The sequence below is a fragment of the Cucumis sativus genome, chromosome 1, assembly GCF_000004075.3.
Source record: "Cucumis sativus cultivar 9930 chromosome 1, Cucumber_9930_V3, whole genome shotgun sequence".
In the NCBI taxonomy this organism is placed as follows: Eukaryota; Viridiplantae; Streptophyta; class Magnoliopsida; order Cucurbitales; family Cucurbitaceae; genus Cucumis; species Cucumis sativus.
The window spans coordinates 1,829,872-1,849,797 of NC_026655.2; the positions used below are offsets into that span (position 1 = coordinate 1,829,872).

Here is a 19,926-nt window from a genome sequence, read left to right on the forward strand (position 1 = left end):
GATTGGTTTTTCTTAAAAGAAAAAAATACATTGATTTTCAACAATTAAATTACACCTTGAAAACTGACTTCAAACCTTTTCCAAAATCGTTTTCAAAAGGTAAATTTTCATCAAAAAGCCAAGTCGAAGGTGGAGCAAAGCTTTCTCTCCAACAAGAACTTTGATTACTATCGCGAAAAAAATTCACAGATCCAGAGAAGACAGAACACAAAGCTTTGTAAATTTCTGGTTCTCTGTCTTTGTATTTCACATTTTTCTTTCTATAATCAATCTTAATCTGTTTGCTTCATTGCTGTTCATTTTTCACTCGCACCCATTTCAGTTTACCGTTTATTCGTTTGGTTTTTGGGGAAGATTTGTGGAAAACCCTGGAAAAAAAAGCTTAGTATAGGGTTAAATTTATCTTGCTACCATTTTTTCTTATTGTTCTTCGTGATTTTGTTTTGGATTTTTATGGTAAATTTATGTTTTCTTTTGGGTTTTATGAGTTCATGTGGATCTAGGTTCCTTAAATCATATTATATCACATATATATTAATGGGTTGTTGTTGATTTAGTGATTTCTTTGATTGAATTGAACTGGGTTAGTGTTGGAGTGTATGTGTCGATCAGGTTCACTGATTTGGATACTTTGTTATGTTTATGACAGATAATTGATGGAAAGTTTGTTGAGTGCACGAATCAAACCATTACCTACTCATTGTAGACAAATTCATTCCTCATTTCGTCCTAAGTTGTTCTTGCAATTTGCTAGAAGATTGGATAAAGGTGGAATGGAGATGGGGAGATGTGGTATGTCATTCAATCCAATTGCCGCTTCAGTTCAGCCAATTGAAGGCCCTACACTTTCCAAATTCAACAACACATCACCATCTAAAGGTCACTACAAATTTCTTGAATATATTGTCCTCTCTCAGTGTCTCTACTGTTTATCTACTTTGTAGGAATGGAATCTGATTAACATAATAATATTTTTTTGGTAGCAGCCACACATAGTGATAGTGTAGAGTCAGTAGTTGACAATACAGGTGGTATGGAATTGTCTTTTAGTTTACTTTTTTTTTTTTTTTTTTTTGGGGGGGGGGGGGGGGGGTCAATATGAGCTACGAAGGGAAGAATGAAAATGTCATATTTCAGTAATCAGTGAAATAACTATGCCTGAACTCTTCCTGTTAATGAGTTCATTAACCCATTCTTGGTAGATATTCTTTCATATCTCTTTGTTGGTTACTGGCCTTAAACTTTACTCCCAAAATATCAGAGGCGTTGGAACTGTGGAGAAGTGCAAATGCAGTATGCTTTGATGTTGATAGCACAGTTTGTGTAGATGAGGGCATTGACGAATTAGCAGATTTTTGCGGAGCTGGAGAAGCGGTTGCAGAATGGACTGCTAGGTTTGATTTGTTTGATTTTTACATGATTTAATTGGCATCTATGAATTTTCATCAACTGAAATTTGTAAGTCTGGTTCAGGGCAATGGGTGGTTCTGTTCCGTTTGAGGATGCTTTGGCGGCTAGACTTTCTTTGTTTAACCCTTCTCTTTCCCAAGTTGAGGAATTTCTTGCTAAGAAACCTCCAAGGTATGGAGCTATATTCCACATGCATTAACATTTTTCCTTAACCATGGAAGGATACCAAAAAAGGGTTGGGGGGGATTATGGATATACATGTCTATAGAACATTTGTGTACTCTGATATAGACTAGGGCTTTCTGTTTCTAAGACTACTGGTGAATAAAGCATAGCGATAGTGGCCATCTACCTAGGACTTAAAATCCTACAATTTTCTTTGACACTCAAATTGATGTAGGGTCTTGTCCTAAAAAGGAATTTAAATAGGTCGCAAAAGATACACATACTTCGATAATGTCTCCCACTTCCGTGCCTACTTGTCTGGCTAGATCAAATGATATTGGTTTTATCATCTTTCTTTCTGTATTTTTCTTAACATAATGCAAGATGGTTGTATAATTCATCTTTTATCTTGTCAATAACAGACTCTTTAGACCACTAATGTGTTAGGTACTAGATATCTAGTATAATGTTGGTTAAGGGGTATAAGGGTAATTAGATAGATTGGAAGTTACTAGTAGTTATTGTATAAAGGCGGTTACTAGGGTGGTTACTACTTGTTATAAGTAGAGGGAGGGTAAGTGAGAGTAAGGGAGGTTATTCTATGGAGTGATCTAGGGCTTGGGTGAGAGTACTCAAGAGGGAGGCTCCAAGTGCCTTATACTTGGGTTTATCTTGTATTTTCTTATAGTTACATTATAATAAATTCAAATCTTGTTCTCGTTAGGAAGTATCCTAACATAATGTTATCAATATAAGAACGTTCAGCTCAAAGGGCACTCAGATATTGTTTGATATTTAACAGCTGCAAATTTGTTTTTTAAGTATTTTTATTTTAACAGCCGCCCGTTCCATTAGCAAATAAGTCTTCTAAGTAATCTTTTAATAGAATGTTTGGATGTCTTTTTCTGAGACGATGCATTATTATAACAATCAAACTCACCAAATTTCCACAAAAGAATGGACATGAAAAGTTTTCATTGAATGTGAAGTATTTTATGTGGTAATTCTTCAAACAAGACTTTGCAGTCGCTGTAAAACAGTATAAGAGCATTTGTGCTTCAAATCTTCAAACCAACTCTTAAAAGGTAGGAGTAAAAAGCAGGGATATATTTTTCGGCTTTTCTCGTTAATTCTCCAGCTTATCCTGTTAAAAGTTTTCTAGTCCTATTTTTCATAGTGCTGATTGTTACTCTTTAGGCTTTCTCCAGGTATTGATGAGTTAGTTAAAAAGCTAAAAGCTAACAGCATTGATGTATATCTGATTTCGGGAGGCTTTCGTCAAATGATAAATGTAAGTTCACGGCTACTGAGGGCCCTCACGTTTGTTACTCTGTATTCATTTCATCAAGGACTAATCAATTTCTAATATCAGTTTTAGGAAAGTTAATGAGGCATTGATGTTCATTATTATTAATCAACGAGCTACTTTATGTGAAGCCTGTTGCATCAATTCTTGGCATTCCACATGAGAATATTTTTGCCAACCAATTGCTTTTTGGAAGCAATGGTGAATTTGTGGGGTTCGACAAAAGTGAGCCTACTTCAAGGAGTGGGGGAAAAGCAGTTGCGGTACAGCAACTGAGGAAGGTACAATCATTACGTTTGGTATGACATCCGGTTGATTTTACTTATACAAATTTTGATTCAGGTTGGTTTTGCAGGCTCGTGGATACAAGACATTGGTCATGACCGGGGACGGTGCAACTGATCTTGAGGTGAGAAGAGGCCTTTGATCCGCCATTTTCTTTTTCATCTGAAATATCTTATTCTAGACAATCATGGTTACCTGTTACCAGCTAATCCTACATAGGCAAACGACTTCCACTTACTAGCTTCATAATTGTGGCTTCATGCCTATATTTTTCTTCTTCATGGTTTTAGTTAATTAGATACGATGATTGGATTCCAACTAATTTGACAACGGATCTTAACTTAACTGAGCTGAATGTGCTGTAAAGTCATCCGACAAATGAGCCTGGTTTTGTATTTTCTTTCTTCTAATTCTAATGCATTTTCTTTCTGTTTAGGCTCGTAAACCTGGAGGTGCTGACTTGTTTATATGTTATGGTGGTGTTCAACTTCGAGAAAACGTCGCTTCAAAAGCTGACTGGCTGGTTTTCAATTTTGTAGATATGATCAGCTCCCTTGACTAACACAATTTTCTTTTCAAAACTTCTCATGTTTTGATTCTTACATCCTTTTGTTTGTTATTTTTATCTTGTACTGCTTGCCTGTTTTTTATGGCTGCAGACTTGCATTCAACACATCTATTCTAGTCTTTTGGGGGTAAAACCCCCCATTATCATGTTTGTGAAACTCATACTGATAAAGTATAAACAAGGATTGGAATTCTGAAGCATTTTTCTTCTCAACACACAAAATTTACCTTTTCACAGTTGTAAAATGCTCTCACTATGAGGGTGAGTATTGAATTTACAGCCTGAACAGAACCAAAAAACTTGATCTCAATAAAATAACTAAACAAATTTGGTTTGCCTATCTTTCATGTTATTTATTTGCTTACAAAGTAAAGGGCTAAAATTCATTGTATGTTTATCCTTAAATCATAAGGATGGATTGCACACTGTCCTTGCAAAAAATCTCACACTTCAGAGTACACGTGGGAAAATATTGTTTCATATATACATTCAGAGCGATGGATTTAGTAAGGGATCAGGGAGGCACGTGTCCTCTTCACATTTTCGATTTTTGTATTTTAATATTAATTTTGGAGTGTTAGATTATAATATATATTAAATAATATTTTATTATTATTAAATTTTGGCACATGAGTTGGCATCTTTAATTTTATTAATTTTGGAAAACTTTATGCATGAATTCACTTACGTTACATAAGCCTCATTATTGTAGGTCTTGAAAACAATTAATGCAACACTTGCTATCATCCATATAAGATTGCTTACTTCATCAACAAACAATAATCAATGGTTTAAATGAACTTACAAAGTCCCTCTCGCTAGTCATTATCTCATATGATCTCTTGGGGGTCATTGATGACATTACACCCCTTTCGTCCAATACTTTTCATCGTCATTTAATTAATATACTTTGTTTCGTATTAGATTGTTCGCCAAACTCCAATGTAAATTACTTTTTCATTTAACTAATCTTGACCACAATCTATTTAAAGTAAATAAGCAAATCAAACAAATAGTTGAAACAAAATTGTATTGTTTAGATCTACCATACTAGTTTAATTTGGTCGTTTTTATCTACACGAAAGAACAACAACAAAAGAAAATTAAAACTTTTAAGAATTGAGATGTTAAAAATTAAAAAGTTACTGTTGATCGATGGATGAAAAGATCAAAAGATCAAACTTTAAACTTAATCATTATTTTCCATAAATGATTTGTTTTCTCATTGACAATTCTTTCCAAATGAATGAGGTTCATAGGAAAATCAATCCAATGGAAGACAGAAAAGAAAATGGTGTTTTCTTTTTTAAAATAAGAAAGTGGTAGAAATCTAAAAGCCACAATCACTCGATATTTCTTTTTTCTTTCTAAAGTCGTTTTTTTCAAAGAAATAATACTAAATGCCAAATGCCAAAAGCCAAAAGCCCAAAAAGGTATCTTTGCTTCTTAATCAACCATCTGTTTGCCTAATTAACATATTTTTTCCATTTTTACCCTTTTTATTAATACCCTTCCCTTATACGCTAATGCCCTTTTTTTGTAATTGTAGGAATCTATTTCCCGCCAAATTCACTAGGCTTTTTATATATATATATATAATATTTTAATAAATCATACATTTTTTCTAGATATTTTTAATTTATAAATAACATGAAAATTGCATCAGACGACAAAAACATGGAAAAAAAAAACGGTTGAGAATGCATCTTTTTTCTATATTACAAAAACGACAAGTAACCCGTTATATTAGCGGACTATCATAGGGTTATCGGCTTTTAAATTTGCTATTTTTACAATTTGTAAAATAGAGTGATATGAACTATGTTATTATTATTATTATTATTTTTACTATTTTTACAAACATCTTTTTACGATAATCCAAATATTTATTTTTAGCATAATAATTTAGTAGTAATTAGCAGGTACAATTTTCTAAACAATAATAAAAAATTTACCTTTTAATTGAATGGATAGAAATTGAATATTCGATCTAACAAACGTGAAAAATTAGGTTTGCTTAGAATGAGTGAATTTAATGTTATTTAATGTATGTCTTATTATGGTATAATATTTATTTTTGTTATGAAATTAATATTTTAAAATACGAATATTAATACATAGGAAGTGTTAAAAATGTAAAATGTAAATTTTAATCATTAGTTTTAAACTATACTTGTTCGTTATAACTAACTAGACAAGTCAATGAAGAAAATAACAAATCTAATAACGAAATGTAATGAGTCATAAAGATAAAGAGAAATCGTATATATCAATTACTAGTGATCTAAATTTAACACGACACCTATTAACTATTGTCCATTTCAATCTCCAAATAAATAACATAAAAATGAGGTTAAATTGTAAATTTGGTCCTAGTTGAAGAAATATAAAATTTAGTCGTGAAAATTTAATTCTTATTGATTGGTAAACCCTTATGAATAAGTTCTATAGTTTGGTAAAATACTCGTAAATAGTCTCTAACGACTGAATTATGATTAAAATGATATAGATTAAATTCATTTCTAAACTATAGGACTAAATTTTTGCATATAAGAAATAGAGAATCATATGAAAAAGAAAATTAAGAATTTGCATATGTAGTTTGTGTAATATGAAGTGTATTTATATAATGTATACCGGCCCTTTGTTAATGGTTACCTTAGTTGATAACGGGGCAACGGGTCCTTTATTCTTCACCTTCAGAGCTATTTCCAACAACCGCCGCGGTCACGATAACGACACCATAAAAGCCTCCTCATATTCTTCGATTGGCTCCTTTTCTTGAGACCTCCTGATTTCTCAATCTCCTTTCGGAATTTCAATTTCTTTGACTTGACCCATTATTCACCCTCTTCTTCGAGTTTCTTCATTGGCTTCGTGTACATTCTGTTCGTTAAGGGAATTTGCAATTGCCTTAATGGGTTCTGCAGCAAAGAGGGTGTTCTTAAATGGGTATTTATTTGTTGATTTGCAAGAACTTTCTGTTGGGGGTTGTGAGTTTTTCCTTTTTGTTGGTGGGTTTTGTGTGTTTTTGTGTTGGATTGGGGTGTAGAGCTGCTTTTGATTGTGTTGAGTCGAAATTTAATGTGTTCTAACAGATGGGTTCTTTGTGGTGTTGATTGGTTTTATGGTATAGATTGATTTTCTAAAGTTTGTGAAGTAAAATGTGGCCTCAGATTTTATATTTGATTCTGTTCAGTCTCTTCGTCTGCTTGTTTCTTCTAGGTTTTGGAATTATTTATACTGTTAATTCTTGCTGCCATGAAATTGAAGTTTGTTTCGTCTCTTTTTTTTTAGGGCCGCGGGTTGGTTAACTTCACGGTGAAGGTGTTGCTCAGGTGTCCCTTTTGAGCATCAAGTTAAAAATGGGAGATGTTATACTGCTTTAGCTTCGTTTATTTAATGTGGAATTGGGATTTTGTAGTGTGATTTATTAAGTATAACGTTGGGAAGAAGTGGGCCGGCGGTACTTGAATTTAGATTGATGAACATTGTTGTCTCTTGTGTTTGATTATGGGAGTTACAACAAGAGGGAAGGATATTATTGTGAAATTTTGCTAGTATCTTTGGCTGTGGAAGTGTGTGCTGGAATGGACTTGTGGGTAGTTGCAACTGCCGCTGGAGCTGGATGTTTAGCCAAGTATTGGCAGAAACTGTTGAAAGATGGGAATACTTCATCTCAAATGTCTTCTGGGAATTCTAGTAACGGGGAATTAGGATCTCTGGATCATCCCTTCCACCAAACAGAACAAAGAACGAAAGCAAGTGGAGATATTCATGCTGGTGAAGAAGAGGTTCTGAATGGGAGAGATTATGTTGGGAGTCGATTCAATGTGGCTTCTATTAGTGGTTTTGATTGTGAAAAGATGGATAATTTGGGTAATTGCCAGGAATATAATGGCCTTTCAGTATCCAATTTGCCACTGGAATTATCAACGACAACGAGTAATGATCCTCAAACATTTGGGCATAGAAGTAGTGTAAACGTGAATGTGAATGATAATATGATTGATCAGCTGCCTTGTTCATCTTCTAGAGAACTGAACTGTTTTCGGCCAACTATGAGGAAAATAGGATCTCTTAGACATAAACAGTCTTATGGGAGATTTATTAGACCACTTAGTTCATTAGAAAGTTGTGTGTTGTCTCATCTCTACAAGGATCATGTTGAAATGGAAGAGTACTTCCTACATTCATTTCAGTCGCCGTCTAAATCAACTATGAGGCGGTTTGTCGTAAATGACGGAACCCGCATAGTCAGCAGGCGAGTTAGAGATTCTTTCAGCGTTCAGGTTGATATGGATGCAAGTAACTTCCGTAAAGAACCATTTATTGGAAAGAACAGGAAGGCATATGGGATACCTTTGCTTCCAAAAATACAGTCTTTGAAGACCTCGGAGATGATAGACATCAATGGAGGAAGGAGACAAAGTGGAGCAAGCAGTGCCAGTGAAATGCATAATAAGAAGTTCCTCCATGCAAAAGGTGAATTTTATTGTTTTATGGACCAATGAGATAACTTCCGGCTTTCACCAAATTCTTTGCTTAGTAGAATATTATTTCCATTTCCATCGAGAATAAACTTGGTAACTCAGAAATAAACTTCCTGGAACTTTAAGAAAATCTATACCTTTCTCTTAAACTCATAGTTCGAAATTTTCTGAGTCATTGTGATCTTATGCTGCATTAAGTACGGCCAATTTGTATTTGTAAAGCTATGATTTATTTGGAATGTCTTCTGTTTGAGAAGTAGGATTTTGAGGTCTTCTCAATAGAATACTAAAAGACAAATGTTCATAAAAGTGAGTGACTTATAAATTAAGATTAGATTTGCCAAGTCTAGAAGAGACCAAAATCAATGATGAAAGGGTCCTACTCCTAGTCTATGCCTATACCTCTCAATCTTCACAATTAGGGAATTTAATGATACTTGCGATCTAAGTGATTGTCTTTAGAATGCATGAGCATTTCTCTCTACTAGGAAGATCCAATTTCAGTCTGATTTGAGCATACTTGTCTCCCATGCACATTATGTATTCAGTTCTATTTGATAAAATTGATCCTAGAGAAAGGGAGCAAGATAATATTGAAGTTTTATTTTTCTTTTCTTCTCATTTGTTCTAGTCTAGGTATTCATCACCAGTGTTCTTAATTGGTTACCACTTCATGGATTGTGCCTAAATTTACATTTTATTGTGATCACCAGATCGAATGATTCTATTCTGTCTTGGGATTTCTGTCGGCTTAATTTCCTTCATGCAAAATAAGCGTGAAATAGACAAGCTCAAAGAGTTGTTAAGGCATACTGAGAACTTGGTCCAAGATCTACAAGAGGAACTTGAGATGAAGGATTCTCTGACAGTGAAGGAACTTTCAAATGAGAATTGTGAATCAGTAGGCATATCTGAGAATTCTTTCTTTGGTGGGAAAGACCAGAATCTCAATCCTTCAGCTAAATCTGATGATAAGGAATTATTCAAACCAAACCCCGAAGAGGATTCAGATTCTCTGAGTAAAATTGAAGCTGAGCTTGAAGCAGAACTTCAGAGGTTGGGACTAAATACTGAAACATCGAGTACAGATAAAAGATTCTCTGATCTTCATGAGGTAATTGTGTCTATTCATTACATCATCAAGCATGTGCATAAACAAAGATATGGTGGCATTTTTTGTTGATTGCTTCTTCTTTCTGTATTTACACACATGATTTCATTGTTTCGCTGCAACCATATAAATGTTATTTGTTCTTGTGGATACTCCCTTTTAAGTACATGGTCGTGTTTTTTGCTATCTTGATTATACGTTTTTTCTCTGGAATTCAAATGTTCGGCTGTGTTTTATAGTTAGCTTTTATATTTGTGCTTATTGTTGCCAGGATCCTGAATAGGAGATATTTAGTTTAGACTGTTATTGTTGAAGTCTTTGATAACCATAAATCTAGCTTAAGATTGTCATTTAGGATCTTCATTATTTTCACATTGGCAGCCAACTGTTGTTGCGCTTATGTGTCATGGTTTGGCCCTCCATTCACAAATTAGAGAACTTGTAGAACAAATGTAAGCTATACATAAAACTCTGCACAACACAGTTTAGTTCATCGAACACATTGAAAGAGAGCATTTGATATACACGTGGAGATTGGCCGACATTTTTGTGTTTTGCGCTGCCAATGAGGGAATCAAATCGTTCTGAAGAATGATAAAAACTAGAACTCAGTTGTTTAGTGCTCATATGGAGCAATTTCTTTTTGCAGCTTGATCAAGAATTTACAGTAGATTTTTCTGAAGGTGAGTTGAGAGCTGACATGATCAGTGAGCTAAGTCCTAAACTTCAGCGAAATCAAGATGCAAGTGAGTTTACCTCCTCGGGTAACTACACAGTTTCACCTTGGGAGCTAAGTGTTCGACTACATGAAGTCATCCAGTCAAGGCTTGAAGCACGTGTGAGAGAGCTCGAAACGGCCCTTGAGAACAGTGAGAGGAGACTTCACCACATTGAAGCCAAGCGAACTGATTCTTGGAAAGAATTCACCCATAATGAAATGCTACATTCATCTAGTGAAGAAAGCCTAACTGCTCAACCCCTTGTTATGAATTTATCAGGAGAAGCTCTAGATGCCTACAACGATGCATATAGTGAGTTAATGGATATGGACGATTCTGAAGAAGAAACTATAGATTCACCTTCAACAGGTGATGAAAGTAAGCATTCAGAAAGCCAAACAACTGTTAACAGTCATCCATTTTCAGTTCAGAATGGGAAAAGAAACGGATCGATAAGCCTGGGTCGAATACTTGTTGAGGAGAAAATGAAAAATTCTTATAAAATGTTTGGCACAATGAAAGGAGAGTCAAATGAGATAGATGGCAGTGAAGATGAAAGCAGTGATTATGATGATGAGATAGAAAAGCAGTTGATAAAGCAGATTGTTGAGAAAACCAGAATGGGTTCTCCTGTGGTTCGGAATGCACAAAGATGGTTATTTTCGATGGATAAAGATGATGGCTGAGGCAGTTATAGAGGATAATAGATAATGTAAGTTTAGAGATACACCCAAAAAAGAAAAAAGAGTGCTACAGTAAAAGAGCTCGGTCCCCCACATTGATCAATCATTAATGTAAACACTATAAATTATCATCAATCATTATTTTGCTTCAACGAGCGTTCATATAGTCTTTATATAGTGAATTTTATAGTTTGCGTTCAACTAGCTTTCTGTATATAGTTAATCACTGAATCTTTTAACCAAGTCTAGCTTTATTGTATGAATTACTGAATTATTGAACCATGGCACTAAGGCCATCTTTACACGAGTCTTACATAAATGAATCTTATGATCATTAACTTGTATTTTGCATCCATACTTCATAAGATGATCATTAACTTATATTTTGCATCCATACTAACATGTGAAATCTACATTCAGTAAACAGAAAACTATGAATTATAGTTACTGTTATGTTTTAAATTATGGTTACCATTGATATTACTAAAAAAACCAACATTCGCAGGTCAATTACTTTCGCAATAATATCAAAACAAAACATGACCCAAGTCTAATAGATTTATGCAGTGATAAAATATTGAAGCTATTTGGCCTACCAACTTCAACACATTTCACTGTTGTGCACCCAGTAATGTCAACTCAACTTTTTTGAACCCTAATCATAAACTTCTCCTTTGCACCAAAGAATTTTAACAAAACTTAATCACAAACCTCTTAAGTCCAACCCATTGACACTTTACTTCAAAACACAACCAAACGACACCAACACCATAAAATACTTTTTATGGAGTTATGGGATATCATAATGGACAAAAACGAGTGCAATGTAGTATGGCTGCAAACAACACTGGGGTGCCCACCGACCATAATCGAGAAGATGGTACCCACCCTCCTAATAGAGGACAGACAAAAAAAAAACACTACTTATTTATCATTGAGAAGAAACTAGATTGGAAGTTCAATTGAAAATTCACAATCATCGAAGCAAGTCTCGAACATATGAAACAAAGTCAGAGGGTTCCAGTACGGTAGAGAATGTAGGGAAAATCTACATGGACATGGCCATAACCAAAAATGCTGGATGAAGTTGAAGTTATAACTATGGAGGATAGCACATATGGAAAAATCTATCAGGCTCTTTTAGCAAAGTCGTTTGAATCGTCTTCATCCCTAGCATTTTCTTCAAAATGATCCTCTCCAGATGCCTTCATGGTGTTTGTTTCATTGCTGCCAAATTGTTCCCCCTCGCTCTTGGCAAAATAGTCACTGCTACCAAAACCTGCATTACTTTCACTACCGAATGTGTTTCCAGTAGCAAAATTGCTAGCAGCGTTGTAGCCAGCATCATTACCACCAAAGCCACCAACACTTCCACGGTTGTCACTGGCATAATCATTACTAAAATTTCCTCCACTTCCTCCGCCATAATTGCCCCCACCCATTCCAGAATATCCACCATAACCTCCAGCACCACCACCACTATAGCCACCACCTCCATAAGCCCCCCCGCCACCAGCTCCATAACCCCCACCACCACCATAACCTCCACCACCACCATAACCTCCACCACCACCATAACCGCCGCCACCATAGCCGCCACCGCCATAACCACCGCCACCACCACGAGCTCTATCATTAGCATAATTCACTCTCACTCGGCGACCATGAAGGTCCTGTTGTATAAGGAACAGAAATATTATTAACTTGAGCCATTAAATCTACTGTTTAGCAAATCTAGAGGACTAAATTAAATTAACTAAAAGAATGAATCTGGTTAATTAGTCAGTCGGTTTAATATGATTTGTTCTCGTAGATTCGAAAGTGGAACAAGTCTCCAAATTCCATACAAATATCTAAATGGCAATTTTGTATGCAAACATTACCAGCTATTTGAGAAAATGTAGCATTCAAGGTATTGCATGAAGACATTCACACAAGATCAATTAACATAAATACATTAACTAGATACAGTCATCTTCATAAAAGTAACTCAGTCTATAAGAATGCAGACAACTTCCATTAAGCATTATATGAGCGGTGATGCATTAATTCCACAATATATTGCAGCATATGAATATAACACTACGTTTTATCCTTTTCAATCTCAATGTCTCGACTGCAGAATCATTACCTGTCCATCCAATGCCTGGATGGCACTAGAGGCCTCCTCACTAGAGGTGTAAGTCACAAATCCAAATCCTCTGGATCTTCCAGTTTCACGGTCTACAATGACCCTAGCTATCATGGTGGCAAAGAAAAGGAGGGTAAACAAGGAAAGCAACGTTCATGGAAAAATACAGACTTGACACAATCCACTAGCTAAACAAGCAGTGTCCAGCTACACCCCCGAGCCACTGGCTCAGCCTTATAACAGAAAATATTTAATATTTAACACTAAAAGAGACATAATTCTTGGAGCAGATCTGACTATACAGGTTCCAAAGTTTGTTATTCCATATCGCATTTATGTAACGTATACTTCAAAGATAACCTTCGCCACTAGTTGTAAATGAGTTGGGGGATATACCTTCGATTACTTCCCCATATTTGGTAAAGGCTTCCCTGAGACTTTGATCATCAGTGCTGAACGAAATACCTGGCAAACGTAGATACAAGCACAAGAATCAAGACAAGGACAAATAAGTTGACATATACGCGTTCTTCAAAGAAAAAAATATAAGAACAATAACAAAGTATTCTCAGAGAACCTCCGACAAAAACTTTTGAACTTTCCATGGAAGACATCCATCGTACAGCTTGAGAGAGAGACAAACTGGAACGGTGCAAATCTAATCCAATCCTCTTATTTGCACCCTGCCTCAGTATATTTCCAAACTTACTTAAAAAAGCCATTTTGAAGCAACCTGAAAGAAATAAGTGGCGAATAATTAACCAACAATTCAAAGGCAAAAATGAAAGTTTCCAGTCAGCCTCAAATTAAATTACATTCAACTTCTATTTCAACAAATTAAAATACACACATAAACACTGTCGCAACACATTTCCTAACAAACTCATTGCAACAACGTACCAAATCCGACTAAACAAGAGAGTCTAAGAAAACAAACACTGAAAATGAATGAAATACGGTACATGTGTACGTAAGAACGTCCACACCTATCCCTATAAACGCCAACGTGCATAAGCTCTGTTTTGGTGGTTAATAAGAACATTTCAATCACAACAAGGTGATCCGTATTCCACACCACCAAGACAAACTTATATATCGTAAGAAACGAAACCCAATATTCCAAAACAAGACCCAAACACAAGAAATGAAAAAACAGCCCGTGACGAAGAGTTCGAATACGTAAAAGGTGAGATAGAAAAAGACTCATCGCCTATTCGCTTCTATCATTTCATCCAGTTCCCAAACCCTGAAACCCAGTGGGAAAAACTTGAAGAACAGCAAGAACACATCCATCGAGTGTTCTAGTGCGAAAATTTTTCAACGATTATACAAGAAATACAACCGGAAAAGCATAAACAAACAACAAGATAACGATCAAGAAAATAAAACATACAAAAATGATGAAGTGAGTATAGATCAAACCTTGTTCTTGCTCTTGTTCTTCGTCAACTTGCTCGCGATGCAAAAACCCTAGAAGCTTCACTGATCAGTCGGGTGGTTTATGCCGAAAGAGAGAAATGAAGAGAATATATAGAAGGAAGCAGGAGAAATCTGGGCCGTCAGATCGATTGATGACGGTGCAAATTAAGGACGCGAAAATAAAATATCTTTTTGGATATGAAATTTTAGACTTTATGACAATTTTGTAAGATTATTATTTGGGCTAAAGTGGTAATAAAGTCTATGCTCTTCAATAATTTATTATCTGTTTGGTAATTATTTTTTTAGTACAACAATTGACGGTTGAAAGATCCGAACTTCTCACTCAATGATAGGAAGTCGGTTAAACTGGCTTTGGCTATTTGGATCTTATTTGGTAATTACAGTTTTGTAAGAATAATATTGGGCTAACATGGTAATGATTTATTCTTTATATTTTTATTTTGTAATGACGACGTTGTATTGGAAATCACTTGGATTCTATTTTATAACTATAATTATCATATTTTCTTATAAATTAAATTTTTTTTTTACCTCAATGTTGTTAAGCTAAGCTCGTTTTGGGATTAAATGTCAACTTCTATTACTTCGCAATCTAAACTTTGTATCTTATAAACATATTATATTTATATTTATTTATGAATATTTACGGTAGTTTTCAAGATAAGAATAAATTATTACATGTATACAGTATGAGACATAGTTGTAATAATAATAATTTGGGTATAAACAAGTATTTCAACGACGTGTGATCTTAAAATCGAGACAAAGTGACATGTTTGGGTTGTTCCCCATGTTGCACCGAGATCCTATCTCCGTGCATATTGTCAACCAACCAAAACAAATAATAAACATCACAACTTGTTAGTTTTACGTATGATTGCCATACACATAGGTTTTGTCCCTAGTTCAATGATACTGTGTGTAATTGATGATATTAAACTATTAGTCATTACTTAGTGTGTGGTCATTAAATAAATTGACCTAAGCTTACTCGATTACAACGTTTATAAAAAGTTGGCATATAAAAATAACTAACAAACCATATGCTTTTATGTAAAAAATATTAACCAACCATATGAACGTAATTAACGTGTACCCTACTATTTATTTCAAACAACGTAGCAAATTATTCGTATTAAAACATATTACATTGAGAGGTTCGAAGATCGAAGTAGATCATAAATTTAGTCAACCTAATTATGCATGCTTAGAATAAAGTTAATTAAAACCGAACTTTGTGGAACAGATTGGTGGTGTTGGTTGGTTTTTTTCGTTCAATTTCACCGAGTATCCATATATAAAACTTATACATAATCTATAATAGATTAAAGAATCTAATTAGCTGTCAAGTACTTGTCAGTGATTGTTATTTATAAATGACTTTTAATATATGTAAGCAGTTGATTGTTTTCTGTAAGGATTAAAGTTATCATTACAAATAAATTATAAATTTATCTGTATGTATTATTGATAATTAAAAAGTGCACGAATAGAAAAACATACTCATAAACTTTTTTTTTTTTTGTTGCGAAGTAAACAGACAATCGTTCAGCCAACAAAAAGAAAACCTAAAAAACATAATTAGATTATTTAAACAATTGAATTATTATAATTAAATAATCTATTTGTTTTAAACCAATTGCTATATAAAACTAACACGAATAGTATCGAACCATCTCCACAATAATTCTTTAAATTACTAAGAAACATTGAATACATCACACGAGTCTCAATTCTCGTATAAATAAGGATAGTTAAATAAATTAGTTACATCACATTTAAATGTACAATTATGTTGATAAAAAAATACACATGCAACGTGATAATACACTAGTATGACATGTTGCAATTTCACCTAATATTTAACGACGAACGTCTATCGTACATCCATTCACCAATTTGAGACACACATACAACATATAAATATAAAATTATAACTATATACACCTTTTTTCCATCTAGCAATAACATTAGACTTAAAAAATATATAACCACTAATCGAATGGTTAACTAACAACTAGTGATCAAAGTCACGTTAGAGAAGTTTAAAACAGAAGCTTAATAAAGGAGAGACTCTAATATGTACCTCTGGCTTATTATTAATAAATTTAAAAAATTTAATGTGTTTACAAATCGTGTTACGTTATTAACTGTTTGAGTTTAATTGCTATATCTACCTCATTCTAAAACGGTTGATATATCAACGACTAAATTTGTAATTTTTATCTAACGGAGGGAAAAATATAGTAATGAAAATTGGTAAAAAGAAAATAATGATTAAAAACAACATTGTAAAGTTTATCTGAAATAAGTAATAAAAAGGATTGAATAATAAACGGTTAGAAAAGAGGCGCCAAAGTGAGGCAAAGTTAGTTAATAAGAAGAGAAAGAAAAGGCTGAAACAATGGGACGCCTCATAACTTCCTTCACCACTCTTCATTTTTCCAATTTTCAGCTTTCTACTCCCTCTCTCCTAAATTCTCTCTGTTTCATCCTTTCCTTTCTCAACCCCATTTTGATTCACCCAGATTCTTTCCCTCTCAATCATTAATCCTTCTTCCCCATTCCCAATTCGGGACTGCTGTTTTTCTGGCCGTCGGAGGCCTTTTCCTTTTCATTTCTCCGGCTGCCAGTCTCTATGAACTTTTCATCATCCACTACTTGGGATTCCGATATCTTCGACGTGAGTATGTTTTTCTTGTTTAATATATTGTTTTTCTTTTGAACGTGTGATCAAGAATTCTTTTAATTTTAGGTTGTTGGGAGGGATATAGGCGATGGAATTGTGAATAGAAGTTTTTTTTTTTTATGTATGTAGCTAGGAATCGTTGTTGAATTTAAAGGGGATTTTTAATTCGTGAATTCTTTAATCTTGGAAGAATTTTTATGTTATTGGGAGTTATAGGCGATGAAATGGTAGATAGATTGTTGTTATGTATATAACAAGCAATTGGCATTGAAATTAAGGGGATGTTGGAATGTGATGTCTGAATTGTATTTTTCAATAGTTCGATATATAGATAGCAATTGTCGTTGAATTGAATTGCATCGACTCTATTTTGAAACGTGATTTTCGAATTGTACAGTTTCAAGAAGTTGGGGTTATAGATATTAGGTTTGGTTTGTTCATCATAGACTGAACACAACATGCACTGGTTGGGACAACTATAATTTCTCTACAAGTTGGGAGATGGGAGATGGGAGAAGGAACTTTTAGATATCTCATATTTTCCAATTTTCTATTATTTTCTTTTTTTGTTAGAGATAATATGATTGATCAATTGTTCATTTGACGAAATGTAGAGCGTGAAGTTTTACATTTATTGTTTCTGTAGAATATGTTCTTATGGAGTGACAGAAGTAAGAACCTAGAACTAGTCACAAACACGATCAAAAGTTGTAAAGGACTTGGATGTGTTGATGTGTTTATCCCAATTAATGTAATTGCATCTTACAGGCGGCCATAATATTCAGACTACGTCTGACTCAAAAACTAAATAGTGGTGCCTGAAGAAGCAATTCAGATATCTTTATCTATGGAATCTGGGCAAAAGATCGAGGCCATTGAATCAAAAACACATTCTATCAGCAGTACAAGCGGAGTTGATCATTCTATTTCGAGCAATAAATTAGCCTCTTCTTTATCCTCAGCATCTGATTCATCCTCTGACAGCTCCTTTGAATTGATTGTAACTGGGCTCGACGGTTCCATTGGTGTTGCAAGTGATTCTTTAAAAAAGGACGAGTTGCACGTTGTAGGACGCTCGGACTCTGGATTCGTGTTTATTACTAGTGATGATGTTGGAACTCATTCTCCAAAGACTGATCTTCCTGGGACAGCCAAGATACCAAGTCAGTCGTTGTCACGGTCGTCATCGTCCTCATCTGAATCTTCCCTGCACGATCATGTGATTGAACTCCCAAAGCCTGTGGAGCCAGATTCGAAAAAAAGACTACCAGGTCTTAAACATGGTGAAACCAATAATGTTGAAAGTAGGAAAAGTATACAAACTTGTTCTTCCACCTCGTCTTCCTCGTCATCCGAATCTGAATCTAAACATAAACTTCAAAAGGGTAGAGATGTTGATAATTTATTGTCGAAAAATCCTAGCTCTCCAAGCGTGGTAAAGGACAACAGGTTGGTTACAGATTTCAGTGATGATGATGTTCCCACCAGCAATGGACAATCAGCAGTAACTCCTACCCATAGGGTAGACTCAAGCTCGGGTTGCGAGACACCTACTCAATATCCTCAAACTCAAATGATGGATAGAGTTGAGGATCCTACTTCTCCTGCATATAGAATTCCATCTCGTGTCTTTTCAAGAACTAAATCTACAGCGCCTATGGAATGGAGTGTTGCTTCAAATGAATCATTGTTCAGCATTCAGATGGGGAACATGAGTTTTACTAGAGAACAGTTGTGTTGGCTAGGAAAATCAGGCGAGCTATGTAGGCCTGGTGAATCCACAATCGACATGTCCCAACATTTGGCTATGAAAACTTCTGATTGTGGATTGAAGAGCAAAAGTCCAAATGGTGATCTATCAGCAACTGAGGCACGAGCTGCAGAAACAATGAGGGAGGTTATACGAGAAAACTCAGAGAACCAACGAAAGGAGAGTTCAACACTAACGGAGTCGTCGTCTCAATCGGCCAGCATCTCTCATCAGTCAGAAGGAAGCACAAAATCTTTCCAGTTTCCAATGTAAGCCACCTAAATTCTCAAATCTTTATCAACTAAAACGACAACTAATCTCCAAAACTAATTGGTTTAGTTAACTCACGAAATCTTAGAATATAATGTCACCTTTAACGCATTTAGTTCAACAAACATATGAATGTTTTGCGGTGGAAATTGAAGATTGACAGGAGAAGGAGGAAAAAGCATTTCATTGAAGGGAGGCGACCTGGAGAAGGCGAAACAAGAAGGGAAACCAGAATCACCAGAAACACCTTCAAATCCACAAACCCCAAAAGAGAAAAATTCAGACGAATCGCCAAAAGCAACTACAAACACGGGGCAAAAGAGATGGTTTTCTTGCTTTTCTTGCTGCCCGTTCTGTAGTTAAGAAGTGTACAGGTTCATCAACGATGCCCCTCATTTCTTATGCTAACTAGGATAATCCCAACAGGATAGTTTGCACAGTTTAATTAGTTCTGTTAACAACACGAGTTTTGTTTTATTAGGCACAGTTTCTTTTTTCTCAGTTCATGGTAACTGGCTAAACGATCTTTGGACTCTGAATCGATCTTATACGCATATTGTTTTGTGTGATATTGACAAATTTTTGGTGAAGAAATCACTGATCTGATGAGATTAAAAAGACAGAAAAAAATAAAATGGTTCAAAGGAAGTTTGAAACTTTTCTCATTTTCTTTGGTGTGATCATGAAACATGAGAATCAGTACCCCCATTGTACTGTTTTGAAATTAATCAATGCCTATATTGTTTTTCGTTTTGAACAACTTGGGGAGTGAATTAGTATTCTTCTTCTTTTGGTTTTGCATTTGCTTGTACACAGTACAACCAATGTTTGTTTGTACTTTTTTAAAAGTTAAATGGCAAGTTCGTCTAATAGTTGGAAGAAAGTTATAATTTAAATTTATTA

General features: G+C 34.7%; 4 protein-coding genes across 4 annotated transcripts; 3 read left to right on the top strand and 1 right to left on the bottom strand.

Annotated features, from left to right (window-relative positions):
• Positions 1–66: 66 nt before the first annotated feature.
• On the top strand, positions 67–3,947 carry LOC101208305 (phosphoserine phosphatase, chloroplastic). The gene is made up of 8 exons (XM_004138149.3): positions 67–217; positions 650–879; positions 1,262–1,394; positions 1,474–1,581; positions 2,773–2,866; positions 3,013–3,162; positions 3,237–3,290; positions 3,603–3,947. Exons 2-8 carry the CDS (start codon positions 657–659, stop codon positions 3,726–3,728), a joined length of 888 nt encoding a protein of 295 aa, XP_004138197.1. The 5' UTR covers positions 67–217; positions 650–656; the 3' UTR covers positions 3,729–3,947.
• A 2,432-nt stretch (positions 3,948–6,379) lies between these two features.
• LOC101218206 lies at positions 6,380–11,019 on the top strand. Its single transcript, XM_004138271.3, has 4 exons — positions 6,380–6,686; positions 7,032–8,219; positions 8,941–9,341; positions 9,988–11,019. Exons 2-4 carry the CDS (start codon positions 7,325–7,327, stop codon positions 10,741–10,743), a joined length of 2,052 nt encoding a protein of 683 aa, XP_004138319.1. The 5' UTR covers positions 6,380–6,686; positions 7,032–7,324; the 3' UTR covers positions 10,744–11,019.
• A 629-nt stretch (positions 11,020–11,648) lies between these two features.
• Positions 11,649–14,445, bottom strand: LOC101218446 (glycine-rich RNA-binding protein blt801). Its single transcript, XM_011650146.2, has 5 exons — positions 14,294–14,445; positions 13,449–13,604; positions 13,268–13,336; positions 12,872–12,978; positions 11,649–12,413 (listed from the first exon to the last, which is right to left on the bottom strand). The coding sequence occupies exons 2-5, from the start codon at positions 13,591–13,593 to the stop codon at positions 11,871–11,873; spliced, it is 864 nt and encodes a 287-aa protein (XP_011648448.2). The 5' UTR covers positions 13,594–13,604; positions 14,294–14,445; the 3' UTR covers positions 11,649–11,870.
• A 2,290-nt stretch (positions 14,446–16,735) lies between these two features.
• LOC105434465 lies at positions 16,736–19,592 on the top strand. The gene is made up of 3 exons (XM_011650149.2): positions 16,736–16,997; positions 17,772–19,022; positions 19,179–19,592. The coding sequence occupies exons 2-3, from the start codon at positions 17,851–17,853 to the stop codon at positions 19,384–19,386; spliced, it is 1,380 nt and encodes a 459-aa protein (XP_011648451.1). The 5' UTR covers positions 16,736–16,997; positions 17,772–17,850; the 3' UTR covers positions 19,387–19,592.
• Positions 19,593–19,926: the final 334 nt, after the last annotated feature.